We start from the raw sequence: 16,514 nt of genomic DNA, 5'->3' as shown, positions 1-16,514 counted from the left end.
TGTGTTCAATCCCGGGTCGCGTGTTCAATCCCGGGGTCGCGTGTTCAATCCCAGGGTCGCGTGTTCAATCCCGGGGTCGTGTATTCAATCCCGGGTCGCGTGTTCAATCCCGGGGTCGCGTGTTCAATCCCAGAGAACGCATGTTCAATCCCAGGGTCGCGTGTTCAATCCCGGGGTCGCGTGTTCAATCCCGGGGTCGCGAGTTCAACCCTGGGGTCACGTGTTCAATCCCGGGGTTGCGTGTTCAATCCCAGGGTCGCGAGTTCAACCCTGGGGTCGCGTGTTCAATCCCGGGGTTGCGTGTTCAATCCCGGGGGTCGCGTGTTCAATCCCAGGGTCGCGTGTTCAATTGAATAATCCCAAACCTTAACCCTTAGCCATTTGGAATTAATGCCTAAAATGAACCTTCAAAATGTGACCTTTTTTTGGACAAATGTCGTATTCTGCACTGTAAGAGCTTGTTGCCCTTGTATGGCCTTAATTGCTAATCAGACCACATACTGAGACAAGGAGACACACAACACAGTCAGGTCATGAATATTCATGTGATTATTAATGCCCTGTCATCCGGTCCAGAGGAGCGTTTTAATGTGTGTGTCTGTGTTCCATATTACTGTACTTCTCTTCATGACAGCTTCTGTTAGTGTGTATGCCCACATCCGTGTGTGTGTGTGTGTGTGTGTGTGTGTGTGTGTGTGTGTTGTACGCTACTGTACTTCCTCTCTTCCCATACCTCTCTATGACAACTCCCATCTGGATTGGGTTCAATTAAATCTTCCTCTTTGTCAGGGAGGTTCACCCATGCAATATGTCACCACACACACACACACACACACTCACACACACACACACACACACACACACACACACACACACACACACACACACACACACACACACACACACACACACACACACACACACACTTAACAGCACGTCAAACACAAGCAGATGTAGAATGCAATCCAACGTCTGTCTGCTTTTATTACCAATTAGAACATGTAAATAAACTTCCAGGAAGTAGTTATTCATGTCAGAGATTTGAACAATAGCACATTGACCTTAGCGCAGTGTAGTCAACATTAAAATAAGCTGGTCAAATCATCAATTACAACCAAAACATACACCTATGATATGAAGTACACTAATTTTGGATTATCGCAGACCTCCGTCACATAACAAAGTGTAAAAAATATATTATATATTTGATGGACTGAAAATATATCAAAGAAAGGAACACAGAAACATTAACAAAAAGTATTTAATATTAACATTCATAGTTGTAGGCAGATAAAAACATCAGAAAAGGAAGAATAAATACCAGCACCTTTAGCATGTGAAGTCTGAAGTCACGTGAAGTCTGAAGTCACGTGAAGTCACATGAAGTCTGAAGTCACGTGAAGTCTGAAGTCACGTGAAGTCACGTGAAGTCTGAAGTCACGTGAAGTCTGAAGTCACGTGAAGTCACGTGAAGTATGAAGTCACGTGAAGTCTGAAGTCACGTGAAGTCACGTGAAGTCTGAAGTCACGTGAAGTCACGTGAAGTATGAAGTCACGTGAAGTCTGAAGTCACGTGAAGTCACGTGAAGTCTGAAGTCACGTGAAGTCTGAAGTCACGTGAAGTCACGTGAAGTCTGAAGTCACGTGAAGTCACGTGAAGTCTGAAGTCACGTGAAGTCACGTGAAGTCTGAAGTCACGTGAAGTCTGAAGTCACGTGAAGTCTGAAATCACGTGAAGTCTGAAGTCACATGAAGTCTGAAGTCACGTGAAGTCACGTGAAGTCTGAAGTCACGTGAAGTCTGAATGTCTGCACAAACCAGGTGTAGAAAATGCTAACACATTCCGGGTTTTTTTATGACTTCAAGCTAGCGAGTACTATAAGTGATATTACTTCACGTGACTTCAGACTTCACGTGACTTCACATGAAGTAATATCACTTATAGTACTCGCTAGCTTGAAGTCCTAAAAAAAAAACAGAATGAGTTAGCATTTTCTACACCTGGTTCGTGCAGACATTCCTATGGGTGAAATAAACAGGATATAAGGTTTGAGGTTAACACCAGGCTCAGTCAGTTAACATCAACTTTATGAATTATGTGCTCAAAATGAGTCCTTTGCTAAAGAGTCGATAACTATTCAGAAATGGAATGACAACAGCTAAGTGTTAGGAGCCAAGTGTTATTGTTAAGATTATCTCATAGAACAAAATGTATAAAATTGCCTGAAGTCTGTGTTTACCACAGGCCTTATTTTTACCGTTTAATATCCAAAAACCCTACAACAACAACAACAAAAAAAACGATTTGTCAACAAGCCAAGCTGGAGTTAGCCTCCTTTAGCGCTTACAAAAAGACGCCATTACTATTGCTCTCTTATCGTTTTAATATATTAGGCCTATAGTAGTTTATAGCAACAAAAAAAACAGGCTCTCAATGACACTGCGTCCCTTTTTTTGGTCTTGCCAGCATGTGAAGAAAGGCAAAGGAACATTTGGCCAAGCGAAGTACTGTATGTTTCCCTTGACAGTGACCAGTAGAGTAGAGGTCTTACCATAGAAATGTAAAGGCTGTAGCTTAACTGCATCAAATAAAAACAGCTAATAACACAACCAGACAAAACACCCAGAAAATGGCAACGTCTTATATCACAATATCAAATCCCATCACAATACACACGGGAACCTCGCCCCTACCTGCTCAGTGATGGAGGAGCCTGAGTACAGAGTGACTGTTAGTGATTCCACCTCAGTGATGGAGGAGCCTGAGTACAGAGTGACTGTTAGTGATTCCACCTCAGTGATGGAGGAGCCTGAGTACAGAGTGACTGTTAGTGATTCCACCTCAGTGATGGAGGAGCCTGAGTACAGAGTGACTGTTAGTGATTCCACCTCAGTGATGGTGGAGCCTGAGTACAGAGTGACTGTTAGTGATTCCACCTCAGTGATGGTGGAGCCTGAGTACAGAGTGACTGTTAGTGATTCCACCTCAGTGATGGTGGAGCCTGAGTACAGAGTGACTGTTAGTGATTCCACCTCAGTGATGGTGGAGCCTGAGTACAGAGTGACTTTAGTGATTCCACCTCAGTGATGGAGGAGCCTGAGTACAGAGTGACTGTTAGTGATTCCACCTCAGTGATGGTGGAGCCTGAGTACAGAGTGACTGTTAGTGATTCCACCTCAGTGATGGTGGAGCCTGAGTACAGAGTGACTTTAGTGATTCCACCTCAGTGATGGAGGAGCCTGAGTACAGAGTGACTGTTAGTGATTCCACCTCAGTGATGGTGGAGCCTGAGTACAGAGTGACTGTTAGTGATTCCACCTCAGTGATGGTGGAGCCTGAGTACAGAGTGACTTTAGTGATTCCACCTCAGTGATGGTGGAGCCTGAGTACAGAGTGACTGTTAGTGATTCCACCTCAGTGATGGTGGAGCCTGAGTACAGAGTGACTTTAGTGATTCCACCTCAGTGATGGAGGAGCCTGAGTACAGAGTGACTGTTAGTGATTCCACCTCAGTGATGGTGGAGCCTGAGTACAGAGTGACTGTTAGTGATTCCACCTCAGTGATGGAGGAGCCTGAGTACAGAGTGACTGTTAGTGATTCCACCTCAGTGATGGTGGAGCCTGAGTACAGAGTGACTTTAGTAATCCACCTGTCCTGTCCTGTCTTGTCCTGTCCTGTCCTGTCTAATGCATGTTTAACTTAGAGTTATGCCAGCAGAGTACAGAGTCGCTGGTCTCCATGTTCTATCATGTAAACAGCAGGACAGCAAGTCATTCAGTTCCATCAGGTAAGATGCATATCCAGCAGCTTTCCACCGTGCAGACAGAATACATTCCCCAACCCGAGAATAACATGGTCTCTTTCCTCTTCTGTGAGACGTTTGTCTTGGGTCCTCACTCACTCCCAGGTTCTGCTCACCCAGGTTCTGCTCACCCAGGTTCTGCTCACCCAGGTTTTGCTCACCCAGGTTCTGCTCACCCAGGTTTTGCTCACCCAGGTTTTGCTCACCCAGGTTCTGCTCACCCAGGTTCTGCTCACCCAGGTTCTGCTCACCCAGGTTCTGCTCACCCAGGTTCTGCTCACCCAGGTTTTGCTCACCCAGGTTTTGCTCACCCAGGTTTTGCTCACCCAGGTTTTGCTCACCCAGGTTCTGCTCACCCAGGTTCTGCTCACCCAGGTTCTGCTCACCCAGGTTTTGCTCACCCAGGTTTTGCTCACCCAGGTTTTGCTCACCCAGGTTCTGCTCACCCAGGTTTTGCTCACCCAGGTTCTGCTCACCCAGGTTTTGCTCACCCAGGTTTTGCTCACCCAGGTTTTGCTCACCCAGGTTCTGCTCAGGATTGAAGTAACAAGTGTTGTAAACAGTGCATTATACTGTTAAATGGTCCCACCGGCTTCACTGATTCAGGCTGTCTGTCCTTCAAGAAGATACTTCCACATTCTGCTGAATGGGTGTAAAAATAAAGCTTTTTAATTTATATATATATATATTTAAAAAAAATACAGCTCCCTTTTTCCCCGAAGTCTACAGTGCAGCACAGTAATCCCAATACCATGCAGATAAAAGATAAGTGAAAATTAATGTATAATGCTTCTAACAAACTATTAAACTACGATTTGCTTTGGTAATTTGCAGACAATATTGCCCAAATCCCCAACATTACATAATCCCCAAATCCTATGTCTATTTTTATTGTTAGTCATATTTGGTACAATTGATTCAATAAAATGTTTTTTTATTTATTTTATTTTCCAATCGATTATCTCTTTTAAAGGCACTAGTAATGAATCAGTAAAAATACAAGCCCATAGGATTTTAACTTACTTACATTCTAAAAATCTTGTCCAGGAGTTTACCAAATAAACTCCCTTTATGGCTGCGTTTCCCAAACTCGGACCTCGGGACCCCAAAGGGGTCGCAATACACAGCTGATTAAAGCTTTGATCATTTGAACCAGCTGTGTGGTGTTAAAAACCGAAATGTGCACCCCTTTGGGGTCCCCAGGACCGAGTTTGGGAAACGCAGCCTGATGGAAGACAAGAAATAAAGACACACTGGTTTACATTTTCAATACCCCTTTTTTTTTAATCAGACGCTACGTAAGTTTTTGAACCTGAAAATCAAACCTGCGGGTGGTGATTTGATTGGCTGACGGGATGCTGTTGTACGTTCCCTGTAGGTCCTGTATTAGTGGTATGAATGGTGCCTTTATCAATAATGGCCTAGATTCAATCCCATCCCATTTTGTCCCATTTATGCACGTTTATAAAGGCAATGTTCCCACCATTCGCTGAAACCCACATTCACGTTGAATGCCGCATATGTGCCGGCTCAATGGGAAATTAGCTATAAATGTCAATCGCGCTATGACATGGATCTTCCGCAGTCCGGATTGAATCTAGGCCAAAGGCGTTATGAGTAAGGCTAGTACGGCTGGTCCATCGAGGGGGGGTGCTATGCTGTAATACTGTCCCAGGAAGGGTGTCTCAGGCCTTGGAGGATGTGGGTACCGGAGGGGTCTGGTCCTCCTCATCCACACTAAGATCCAGACGTAGATCTTCCAGAGTCTGTCTCATCGTCATGGTGGCCTCCATACGTCTACGAGGCAAAGGAGAGTGTTACTTTGTGTCCTGCACTTCTAACAGTATATCACTCAACAGTACATATCTCTCTCTGTGTCTCTGTATCTCTCTCTCTCTGTTTCTCTCTCTGTCTCTGTGTCTCTCTCTCTGTCTCTCTCTCTCTGTCTCTCTGTCTGTCTCTGTCTCTCTCTCTCTGTCTTTCTCGCTCGGTCTCTCTCTCTCTGTCTCTCTCTCTCTGTCTCTCTCTCTCTGTCTCTCTCTCTCTGTCTCTCTCTCTCTGTCTCTCTGTCTGTCTCTCTCTCTGTCTCTCTCTCTGTCTCTCTCTCTCTCTCTCTCTCTCTCTCTTTCTCGATTTGACCCATAGCCCCTAATCCCTAAACAGACCTGTAGTTCTGAAAGGATGTGTGTAGAATTATGCTTCAGCTTGCCTTCTGATAGGCTAGGTGGTGGGACCTCTCTGATTCAGAGGGGTTGGCTTAAATGTGGAAGACACATTTCAGTTGAATACATTCAGCTGGACAGCTGACTAGGTATCCCCCCCATTCCCTATTGAGTAGAAAATTCCCTATATTGATTACACATATCAACCTTTTCAGATCTCTCTGTCTCTCTCTCTGTCTCTCTCTGTCTCTCTCTCTGTCTCTCTCTGTCTCTCTCTGTCTCTCTCTCTCTGTCTCTGTCTCTCTCTGTCTCTCTGTCTCTCTCTCTCTGTCGCTCTCTCTCTGTCTCTCTCTCTCTGTCTCTCTGTCTCACTATCTCTCTGTCTCTCTGTCTCTCTCTGTCTCTCTCTCTCTGTCGCTCTCTCTCTGTCTCTCTCCCTCTGTCTCTCTCCCTCTCTCTCTCTGTCGCTCTCTCTCTGTCTCTCTCTCTGTGTCTCTCTCCCTCTGTCTCTCTGCCTCTGTCTCTCTCTCTGTCTGTGTCTCTGTCTCTGTCTGTCTCTCTCTCTCTCTGTCTCTCTCTCTCTGTCTCTCTCTCTGTCTCTCTCCCTCTGTCTCTCTCCCTCTGTCTCTCTGCCTCTGTCTCTCTGCCTCTCTGTCTCTCTCTCTTTCATTGAACGTTTATTTCTAAACCAGGTACTTGAGTTGGAGGTTCTGGTCCAGGAGCTGTTTCTGTAGTTTAGTAGTGGCCTCTCTCTCCTCTGCCAGTTCTCTCTGGGTGAGGCGGTATTGAGCCTCTCTACGACTGGCCCCCTCCTCTGCTTCGCTCAGCTGACGCTTCAGGGAACGGATCCTCTGGGACATCTGATGAGGGGGTCATAGGTCAGGATCATTATAAGATGATAATTATATAGTATAAGGGATTCATACATGCCTACGACAAGTCTTCTCATGCATTATAATTGCATAATACTGAATTATACCTGAAGGCTTTAAGTAAAGCGTTTCCAATTTGGTCAATCACAATATACTCCCACACACAATGGTAACCATTTCACAAGTCTTTATACTACCCCAAGTGGAGGGAACCATTTCACACGTCTCTTTACTAACCCCTAGTGGAGGGAACCATTTCACAAGTCTCTATACTAACCCCTAGTGGAGGGAACCATTTCACACGTCTCTTTACTAACCCCTAGTGGAGTGAACCATTTCACATGTCTCTATACTAACCCCTAGTGGAGTGAACCATTTCACAAGTCTCTATACTAACCCCTAGTGGAGTGAACCATTTCACAAGTCTCTATACTAACCCCTAGTGGAGGGAACCATTTCACAAGTCTCTATACTAACCCCTAGTGGAGTGAACCATTTCACAAGTCTCTATACTAACCCCTAGTGGAGGGAACCATTTCACACGTCTCTATACTAACCCCTAGTGGAGGGAACCATTTCACAAGTCTCTATACTAACCCCTAGTGGAGGGAACCATTTCACACGTCTCTATACTAACCCCTAGTGGAGTGAACCATTTCACACGTCTCTATACTAACCCCTAGTGGAGGGAACCATTTCACACGTCTCTATACTAACCCCTAGTGGAGGGAACCATTTCACACGTCTCTATACTAACCCCTAGTGGAGGGAACCATTTCACACGTCTCTTTACTAACCCCTAGTGGAGGGAACCATTTCACAAGTCTCTATACTAACCCCTAGTGGAGTGAACCATTTCACACGTCTCTATACTAACCCCTAGTGGAGGGAACCATTTCACATGTCTCTATACTAACCCCAAGTGGAGTGAACCATTTCACACGTCTCTTTACTAACCCCTAGTGGAGTGAACCATTTCACACGTCTCTATACTAACCCCTAGTGGAGGGAACCATTTCACACGTCTCTATACTAACCCCAAGTGGAGGGAACCATTTCACACGTCTCTATACTAACCCCTAGTGGAGTGAACCATTTCACACGTCTCTATACTAACCCCTAGTGGAGGGAACCATTTCACACGTCTCTATACTAACCCCTAGTGGAGGGAACCATTTCACACGTCTCTATACTAACCCCAAGTGGAGGGAACCATTTCACAAGTCTCTATACTAACCCCTAGTGGAGTGAACCATTTCACACGTCTCTATACTAACCCCTAGTGGAGGGAACCATTTCACACGTCTCTATACTAACCCCTAGTGGAGGGAACCATTTCACACGTCTCTTTACTAACCCCTAGTGGAGGGAACCATTTCACACGTCTCTATACTAACCCCTAGTGGAGGGAACCATTTCACAAGTCTCTATACTAACCCCAAGTGGAGTGAACCATTTCACAAGTCTCTATACTAACCCCTAGTGGAGGGAACCATTTCACACGTCTCTATACTAACCCCTAGTGGAGGGAACCATTTCACACGTCTCTATACTAACCCCTAGTGGAGGGAACCATTTCACACGTCTCTATACTAACCCCTAGTGGAGGGAACCATTTCACAAGTCTCTATACTAACCCCTAGTGGAGGGAACCATTTCACACGTCTCTATACTAACCCCAAGTGGAGGGAACCATTTCACGTCTCTATACTAACCCCTAGTGGAGGGAACCATTTCACACGTCTCTTTACTAACCCCTAGTGGAGTGGTGGTGTTAGTGCAGGTGTCCTACCAGGTCCTTCTGCTCCTTGGCCATCTTATGTTCCTCCTCTAGCTGGTCAGATAGTTCGGTGTTCTTCCTTTCCAGTTTACTGATGGTATTGCTCATCACCACTTTGTTCCTCTCCTCCACCCTCAGAGCGTTCTCCAGCTCCTTGGCCCGGCTCTCCGTCTTAGCGATCACATCCTCATGAACTCTGTTGTGTTGGAGATCCTCCACCTCCACACGCAGGTCACGCAGCTGGATACACAGAGCACCGACGTTTTTACTTTAGCTCAGTCGTGGCTCCACAAGACACAAAGCATGTTGCCACCGCTCAATCATTCATCACATTCACAACGGTTTCACCCATTACATACTACACCTTTAAACACAGATGACATGGTTTCATCCATACATACTACACCTTTAAACACAGATGACATGGTTTCACCCATTACATATTACACCTTTAAACACGGATGACACAGTTTCACCCATTACATATTACACCTTTAAACACAGATGACATGGTTTCACCCATTACATATTACACCTTTAAACACGGATGACACAGTTTCACCCATACATACTACACCTTTAAACACAGATGACATGGTTTCACCATTACATACTACACCTTTAAACACAGATGACATGGTTTCACCCATTACATACTACACCTTTAAACACAGATGACATGGTTTCACCCATTACATACTACACCTTTAAACACGGATGACACAGTTTCACCCATACATATTACACCTTTAAACACAGATGACAGGGTTTCACCCATTACATATTACACCTTTAAACACAGATGACATGGTTTCACCCATTACATACTACACCTTTAAACACAGATGACATGGTTTCATGTCTTTATAGCATTGTATGTTCATGATGAAAGGACAACGTTGAAAGAACGAGAGGTTACACAATATCACATAGACACATCACAGAATGACATGAAAACCCGGTAGGTTAAAACTGTTCCCAAACAGTACCTGTCTCTCCAGGGTGCTTTTCTCACTGTCCAGTTGCTCGTTCACATCTTTCTGCTGGATCAACTTCAGCTGGAGCTGTTCCGTCTATAAAGAACATAACATCCCAAACAGGCCTTTAAGAATGTCGTTTTTTTGGGGGGGGGATTTACAATCACATACAGTAAATCTTCCCAACCCCAAGGAGACATCCTTTAAAATGATACCTTTTTTTAAGGTAATACTACAACAAACCTTTAAACAACCTTGTCTTTCTCTGTGGATGGACTTCAGGATTGAATTAGTTCTGGCCAGGGATTATTCAAGGAAGTACGCAGCAAGTAGATGCTCATGTGAAAGTGATTTGTGGGTTATTGAAAGCGAGCACATTACAACAGTAAGGAGTGAGAGCTCAGGTGTAGACAGACAGAAAAGACAGACCTGTTCGATGGCTCTCTTGTGCTTGCTGGCCCATCTCTGTTCACTGTCCTGCATCTCCTCCAGGTCGTTCTCAAGATCTAACAGTTTCTCCTGGAGAAACACATCAACCAGTCAATCATTCATAAAGTGCTTTTATAGCAACCCTGCATTGACTCCAAAGAGAAAGTTGACGCAGAAGTTTGTACATGTGAGTAAGTTTATCTGTAGCTTGTTCCTCTACTGTCTCTATATCTACAGTATCTCCCCCACAGTTCATACAGTCTACTCTCTCTATATCTACAGTATCTCCCCCACAGTTCAAACAGTCTATTTTCTCTATATCTACAGTATCTCCCCCCACAGTTCATACAGTCTACTCTCTCTATATCTACAGTATATCTTCCACAGTTCAAACAGTCTATTTTCTCTATATCTACAGTATCTCCCCCCACAGTTCATACAGTCTACTCTCTCTATATCTACAGTATATCTTCCACAGTTCAAACAGTCTATTTTCTCTATATCTACAGTATCTCCCCCCACTGTTCATACAGTCTACTCTCTCTATATCTACAGTATATCTTCCACAGTTCAAACAGTCTATTTTCTCTATATCTACAGTATCTCCCCCCACAGTTCATACAGTCTACACTCTCTATATCTACAGTATATCTTCCACAGTTCAAACAGTCTATTTTCTCTATATCTACAGTATCTCCCCCCACAGTTCATACAGTCTACTCTCTCTATATCTACAGTATATCTTCCACAGTTCATACAGTCTATTGTCTCTATATCTACAGTATCTCCCCCACAGTTCATACAGTCTACTCTCTCTATATCTACAGTATATCTTCCACAGTTCATACAGTCTATTTTCTCTATATCTAAAGTATCTCCCCCACAGTTCATACAGTCTACTCTCTCTATATCTACAGTATATCTTCCACAGTTCATACAGTCTATTTTCTCTATATCTGCAGTATATCTCCCACAGTTCATACAGTCTACTCTCTCTATATCTACAGTATATCTTCCACAGTTCATACAGTCTATTTTCTCTATATCTGCAGTATATCTCTCACAGTTCATACAGTCTACTCTCTCTATATCTAAACTATATATCCCACAGTTCATACAGTCTATTGTCTCTATATCTACAGTATATCGCCCACAGTTCATACAGTCTATTGTCTCTATATCTGCAGTATATCTCCCACAGTTCATACAGTCTACTTTCTCTATATCTACAGTATCTCCCCCACGGGGCATACAGTCTATTGTCTCTATATCTACAGTATATCACTCACAGTTCATACAGTCTACTCTCTCTATATCTACAGTATATCTTCCACAGTTCATACAGTCTATTTTCTCTATATCTAAAGTATCTCCCCCACAGTTCATACAGTCTACTCTCTCTATATCTACAGTATATCTTCCACAGTTCATACAGTCTATTGTCTCTATATCTACAGTATATCGCCCACAGTTCATACAGTCTATTGTCTCTATATCTGCAGTATATCTCCCACATTTCATACAGTCTACTTTCTCTATATCTACAGTATCTCCCCCACAGTTCATACAGTCTATTGTCTCTATATCTACAGTATATCTCCCACAGTTCATACAGTCGACTCTCTCGCTCTCCGCTCTTATAAAAATCATCTTCTAATGAGATTAAACAGTGAGGATTAGATTAAGATTAGGAGCACATAGATTGAATTAAGGCATTTGCATAAACACTACTTCATTAACCGAGAATGACATGAGTTCAGGTGACTTGTCTGTGTATGTATGTTAACTGTGAACTGTAGTGTTATGGTTGTTCTGGGATGGTATGTTGTCTAGATGGTATCTAAACTAGGTCCTCTCTTTGCTGTGCTGTGATCAGATCAAAATGCATATTTTAATCGTCTACACCTGTCTACAAATGTGGGCACAATCAGAATGTGGACAGAGATCAGGACAAAGGACAGGATGTTAGAACCAGGTGTAAACAGGGCAACTGTGTACCAACCTGAGCCTGTTTGAGTTGCTTGACCAGGTCTTCCTTGGTCTGTGCAGCAGTCTGTAGCTCCATCGTCAGGTCCTCTACGCTCCTCTCTGCCTGCTTCCACTGCAGCTGAACTTTCTCTCTCAGCTGGATCTCCTCCTCCAGGGAACGCTCCTTATCTATCAGCTTATCTGAGACCTGACAACACATACAGTTTATCTAGCAGCTTACCTGACAACACATAGTTATTTACCGTCTTACCTGACAACACATACAGTTTATCTACCAGCTTACCTGACAACACATACAGTTATTTACCGTCTTACCTGACAACACATACAGTTTATCTACCAGCTTGCCTGACAACACATACAGTTATCTACCGTCTTACCTGACAACACATACAGTTATCTAGCAGCTTACCTGACAACACATACAGTTATCTACCGTCTTACCTGACAACACATACAGTTATCTACCAGCTTGCCTGACAACACATACAGTTATCTACCAGCTTACCTGACAACACATACAGTTATTTACCGTCTTACCTGACAACACATACAGTTTATCTACCAGCTTGCCTGACAACACATACAGTTATCTAGCAGCTTACCTGACAACACATACAGTTATCTACCGTCTTACCTGACAACACATACAGTTATCTACCGTCTTACCTGACAACACATACAGTTATCTACCAGCTTGCCTGACAACACATACAGTTATCTACCAGCTTACCTGACAACACATACAGTTATTTACCGTCTTACCTGACAACACATACAGTTTATCTACCAGCTTGCCTGACAACACATACAGTTATCTAGCAGCTTACCTGACAACACATACAGTTATCTACCGTCTTACCTGACAACACATACAGTTTATCTACCAGCTTGCCTGACAACACATACAGTTATCTAGCAGCTTACCTGACAACACATACAGTTATTTACCGTCTTACCTGACAACACATACAGTTTATCTACCAGCTTGCCTGACAACACATACAGTTATCTACCGTCTTACCTGACAACACATACAGTTATCTACCAGCTTACCTGACAACACATACAGTTATCTACCGTCTTACCTGACAACACATACAGTTATCTACCAGCTTACCTGACAACACATACAGTTATCTACCAGCTTACCTGACAACACATACAGTTATCTACCAGCTTACCTGACAACACATACAGTTATCTACCAGCTTACCTGACAACACATACAGTTATCTACCAGCTTACCTGACAACACATACAGTTATCTACCAGCTTGCCTGACAACACATACAGTTATCTACCGTCTTACCTGACAACAAATACAGTTATCTACCAGCTTACCTGACAACACATACAGTTATCTACCAGCTTACCTGACAACACATACAGTTATCTACCAGCTTACCTGACAACACATACAGTTATCTACCAGCTTACCTGACAACACATACAGTTATCTACCAGCTTACCTGACAACACATACAGTTATCTACCAGCTTACCTGACAACACATACAGTTATCTACCAGCTTACCTGACAACACATACAGTTATCTACCGTCTTACCTGACAACACATACAGTTATCTACCAGCTTACCTGACAACACATACAGTTATCTACCAGCTTACCTGACAACACATACAGTTATCTACCAGCTTACCTGACAACACATACAGTTATCTACCAGCTTACCTGACAACACATACAGTTATCTACCAGCTTACCCTCTAACCCTCTAACCCTCTAACCCCCTAACCCCCTAACCCTAACCCTCTAACCCTCTAACCCTCTAACCCTAACCCTCTAACCCCTTAACCCCCTAACCCTCTAACCCCCTAACCCCCTAACCCTCTAACCCCCTAACCCCCTAACCCTAACCCTCTAACCCCCTAACCCCCTAACCCCCTAGCCCTCTAACCCCCTAACCCCCTAACCCTAACCCCCTAACCCCCTAGCCCTCTAACCCCCTAACCCCCTAACCCTCTAACCCCCTAACCCCCTAACCCTAACCCTCTAACCCCCTAACCCCCTAACCCCCTAGCCCTCTAACCCTCTAACCCCCTAACCCTCTAACCCTCTAACCCCCTAACCCCCTAACCCTCTAACCCTAACCCCCTAACCCCCTAACCCCCTAACCCTCTAACCCCCTAACCCTCTAACCCTCTAACCCCCTAACCCCCTAACCCCCTAACCCTCTAACCCCCTAACCCCCTAACCCTCTACCCCCCTAACCCTCTAACCCTCTAACCCCCTAACCCCCTAACCCTCTAACCCCCTAACCCTCTAGCCCTCTAACCCTCTAACCCCCTAACCCTCTAACCCCCTAACCCCCTAACCCTCTAACCCCCTAACCCCCTAACCCTCTAACCCTAACCCCCTAACCCTCTAACCCTAACCCCCTAACCCTCTAACCCTCTAACCCCCTAACCCTCTAACCCCCTAACCCTCTAACCCTCTAACCCTCTAACCCCCTAACCCTAACCCTCTAACCCTCTAACCCCCTAACCCCCTAACCCCCTAACCCTAGCTATAAGGCCTTTATAACCCTGGTCAGTATTTTACCTGTCCCTGTAGGCGGCTGAGAGTCTGTTGGGCTATCTGCAGCTCCTGACTCTTCTCCAGTAAACTCTCCTCCATGTCCTCTACCCTCAGCAAGGCGTCATCTCGTAGCTTCTGCTGCACACTGAGCTCTGCTGTCGCCTGGGTGGCTTTCTGCAGAGCCTCTTCTAGCTGTGGAGGGAGAGACCAGCATGTCACACACATAAACCGTACCCATCCTCTACCCATCCTGTATCCATATTGTACCCATCCTGTACCCATCCTCTACCCATCCTCTACCCATATTGTACTCATCCTCTACCCATCCTGTATCCATATTGTACCCATCCTGTACTCATACTGTACCCATCCTCTACCCATATTGTACCCATCCTCTACCCATCCTGTACCCATCCTCTACCCATCCTCTACCCATATTGTACCCATCCTCTACCCATCCTGTACCCATCCTCTACCCATATTGTACTCATCCTCTACCCATCCTGTATCCATATTGTACCCATCCTGTACCCATCCTGTACCCATCCTGTATCCATATTGTACCCATCCTCTACCCATATTGTACCCATATTGTACCCATCCTGTACCCATATTGTACCCATCCTGTACCCATATTGTACCCATCCTGTACCGATATTGTACCCATCCTGTACCCATATTGTACCCATATTGTACCCATCCTCTACCCATCCTGTACCCATATTGTACCCATCCTCTACCCATCCTGTACCCATCCTGTACCCATATTGTACCCATCCTGTACCGATATTGTACCCATCCTGTACCCATATTGTACCCATCCTGTACCCATATTGTACCCATCCTGTACCCATCCTGTACCCATATTGTACCCATCCTGTACCAATATTGTACCCATCCTGTACCGATATTGTACCCATCCTGTACCCATCCTGTACCCATCCTGTACCCATATTGTACCCATCCTGTACCCATATTGTACCCATCCTGTACCCATATTGTACCCATCCTGTACCCATCCTGTACCCATATTGTACCCATCCTGTACCCATCCTGTACCCATCCTGTACCCATATTGTACCCATCCTGTACCCATCCAGGCATACATACGCCTTTACATACTTCATATACTTTCCCAAAATGTTCCTATTTTCCTGAAGTCCTGGTTGCTTGTGATTCTGAATCCTCCACTCCTAGTGTTAGTAAAGTGGATAGAACTATTTGAAACGTAGGTAGCTATCGCGCTTGTGGTCAATTCCAATTCAAGATAAATAAATTCAATTCAAAAATTGAGAATTTACGTTGAATTCAATTCGAATTTCAAAAATGTTCAAGTAATGGAATTGAAATTGTAAAATACATTATTTTGGAATTTAATGTAAAATGTGTTTTATTTCAAATGCAGTTAAAGGAACGCGTGCACTTAAAATAAAAAATTTACCGCAAGATTTGTTTTAAAATCATTTCAACTTGTATTTCTATATTGCCTGAAAGCCGTAGTGAATTGAATTAAAATTGGAATTTGTGGAATTGTTGGGGATAATATTGAATTGTACCCATCCATCCCATTGTACCCATCCCATCCTTGGGGCGGCAGCGTAGCCTAGTCGTTACGCTGCGTTGGACTAGTAACCGAAACGTTGCAAGTTCAAATCCCTGAGCTGACAAGGTACAAATCTGACAGTGTTCCTAGGCTGTCATTGAAAATAAGAATTTGTTCTTAACTGACATGCCTAGTTAAATAAAGGTAAAAAATAATTTAAAAATTGAATTTGAAAGGGAATTGAGTTTAATTCATGGAATTCCCCCCAACCCTTGTAGCTACATTATAGGTGTGTAAAGTGAACAGTACTGTACCTCAGTCTCCAGTCTGAAGACAGTGTCGCTGAGCTCTGATCTCTTCTTGTCCCGTGTCTCCTTGTCCACCTCTAGATCCTCCAACTGTCTCTCAGACAGCCA

At 44.2% G+C, this 16,514-nt stretch overlaps 1 protein-coding gene across 3 annotated transcripts in view; it reads right to left on the bottom strand.

Moving 5' to 3' along the window:
• Positions 1-966: 966 nt before the first annotated feature.
• The window catches only part of LOC106572350 (uncharacterized), a 91,128-nt gene continuing 75,580 nt past the window's right edge, over positions 967-16,514 (bottom strand). Inside the window, exons 12-20 of one of the 3 annotated variants that reach the window (XR_014379027.1) lie at positions 16,413-16,514; positions 14,580-14,747; positions 12,027-12,200; positions 10,025-10,114; positions 9,608-9,691; positions 8,631-8,858; positions 6,663-6,826; positions 1,415-5,601; positions 967-1,343 (exon numbers count right to left, since the gene is read on the bottom strand). The exon at positions 16,413-16,514 is cut by the window's right edge and continues 51 nt beyond it. Coding sequence is in view for 1 of the 3 variants with exons in the window: in XM_045694040.2 (XP_045549996.1) it covers positions 5,490-5,601; positions 6,663-6,826; positions 8,631-8,858; positions 9,608-9,691; positions 10,025-10,114; positions 12,027-12,200; positions 14,580-14,747; positions 16,413-16,514 (1,122 nt within the window). In the remaining 2 variants the exon portion in view is untranslated. Of the gene's footprint in view, positions 5,602-6,662; positions 6,827-8,630; positions 8,859-9,607; positions 9,692-10,024; positions 10,115-12,026; positions 12,201-14,579; positions 14,748-16,412 lie in introns of all 3 variants that reach the window. The other 2 variants (XR_014379026.1, XM_045694040.2) reach the window with 2 other exon arrangements.

Source organism: Salmo salar, chromosome 01, assembly GCF_965601325.2.
Source record: "Salmo salar chromosome 01, fSalSal1, whole genome shotgun sequence".
NCBI lineage: Eukaryota > Metazoa > Chordata > Actinopteri > Salmoniformes > Salmonidae > Salmo > Salmo salar.
Note: the sequence above shows the minus strand (reverse complement) of the source record. Positions and strands in the feature narration are given on the sequence as shown.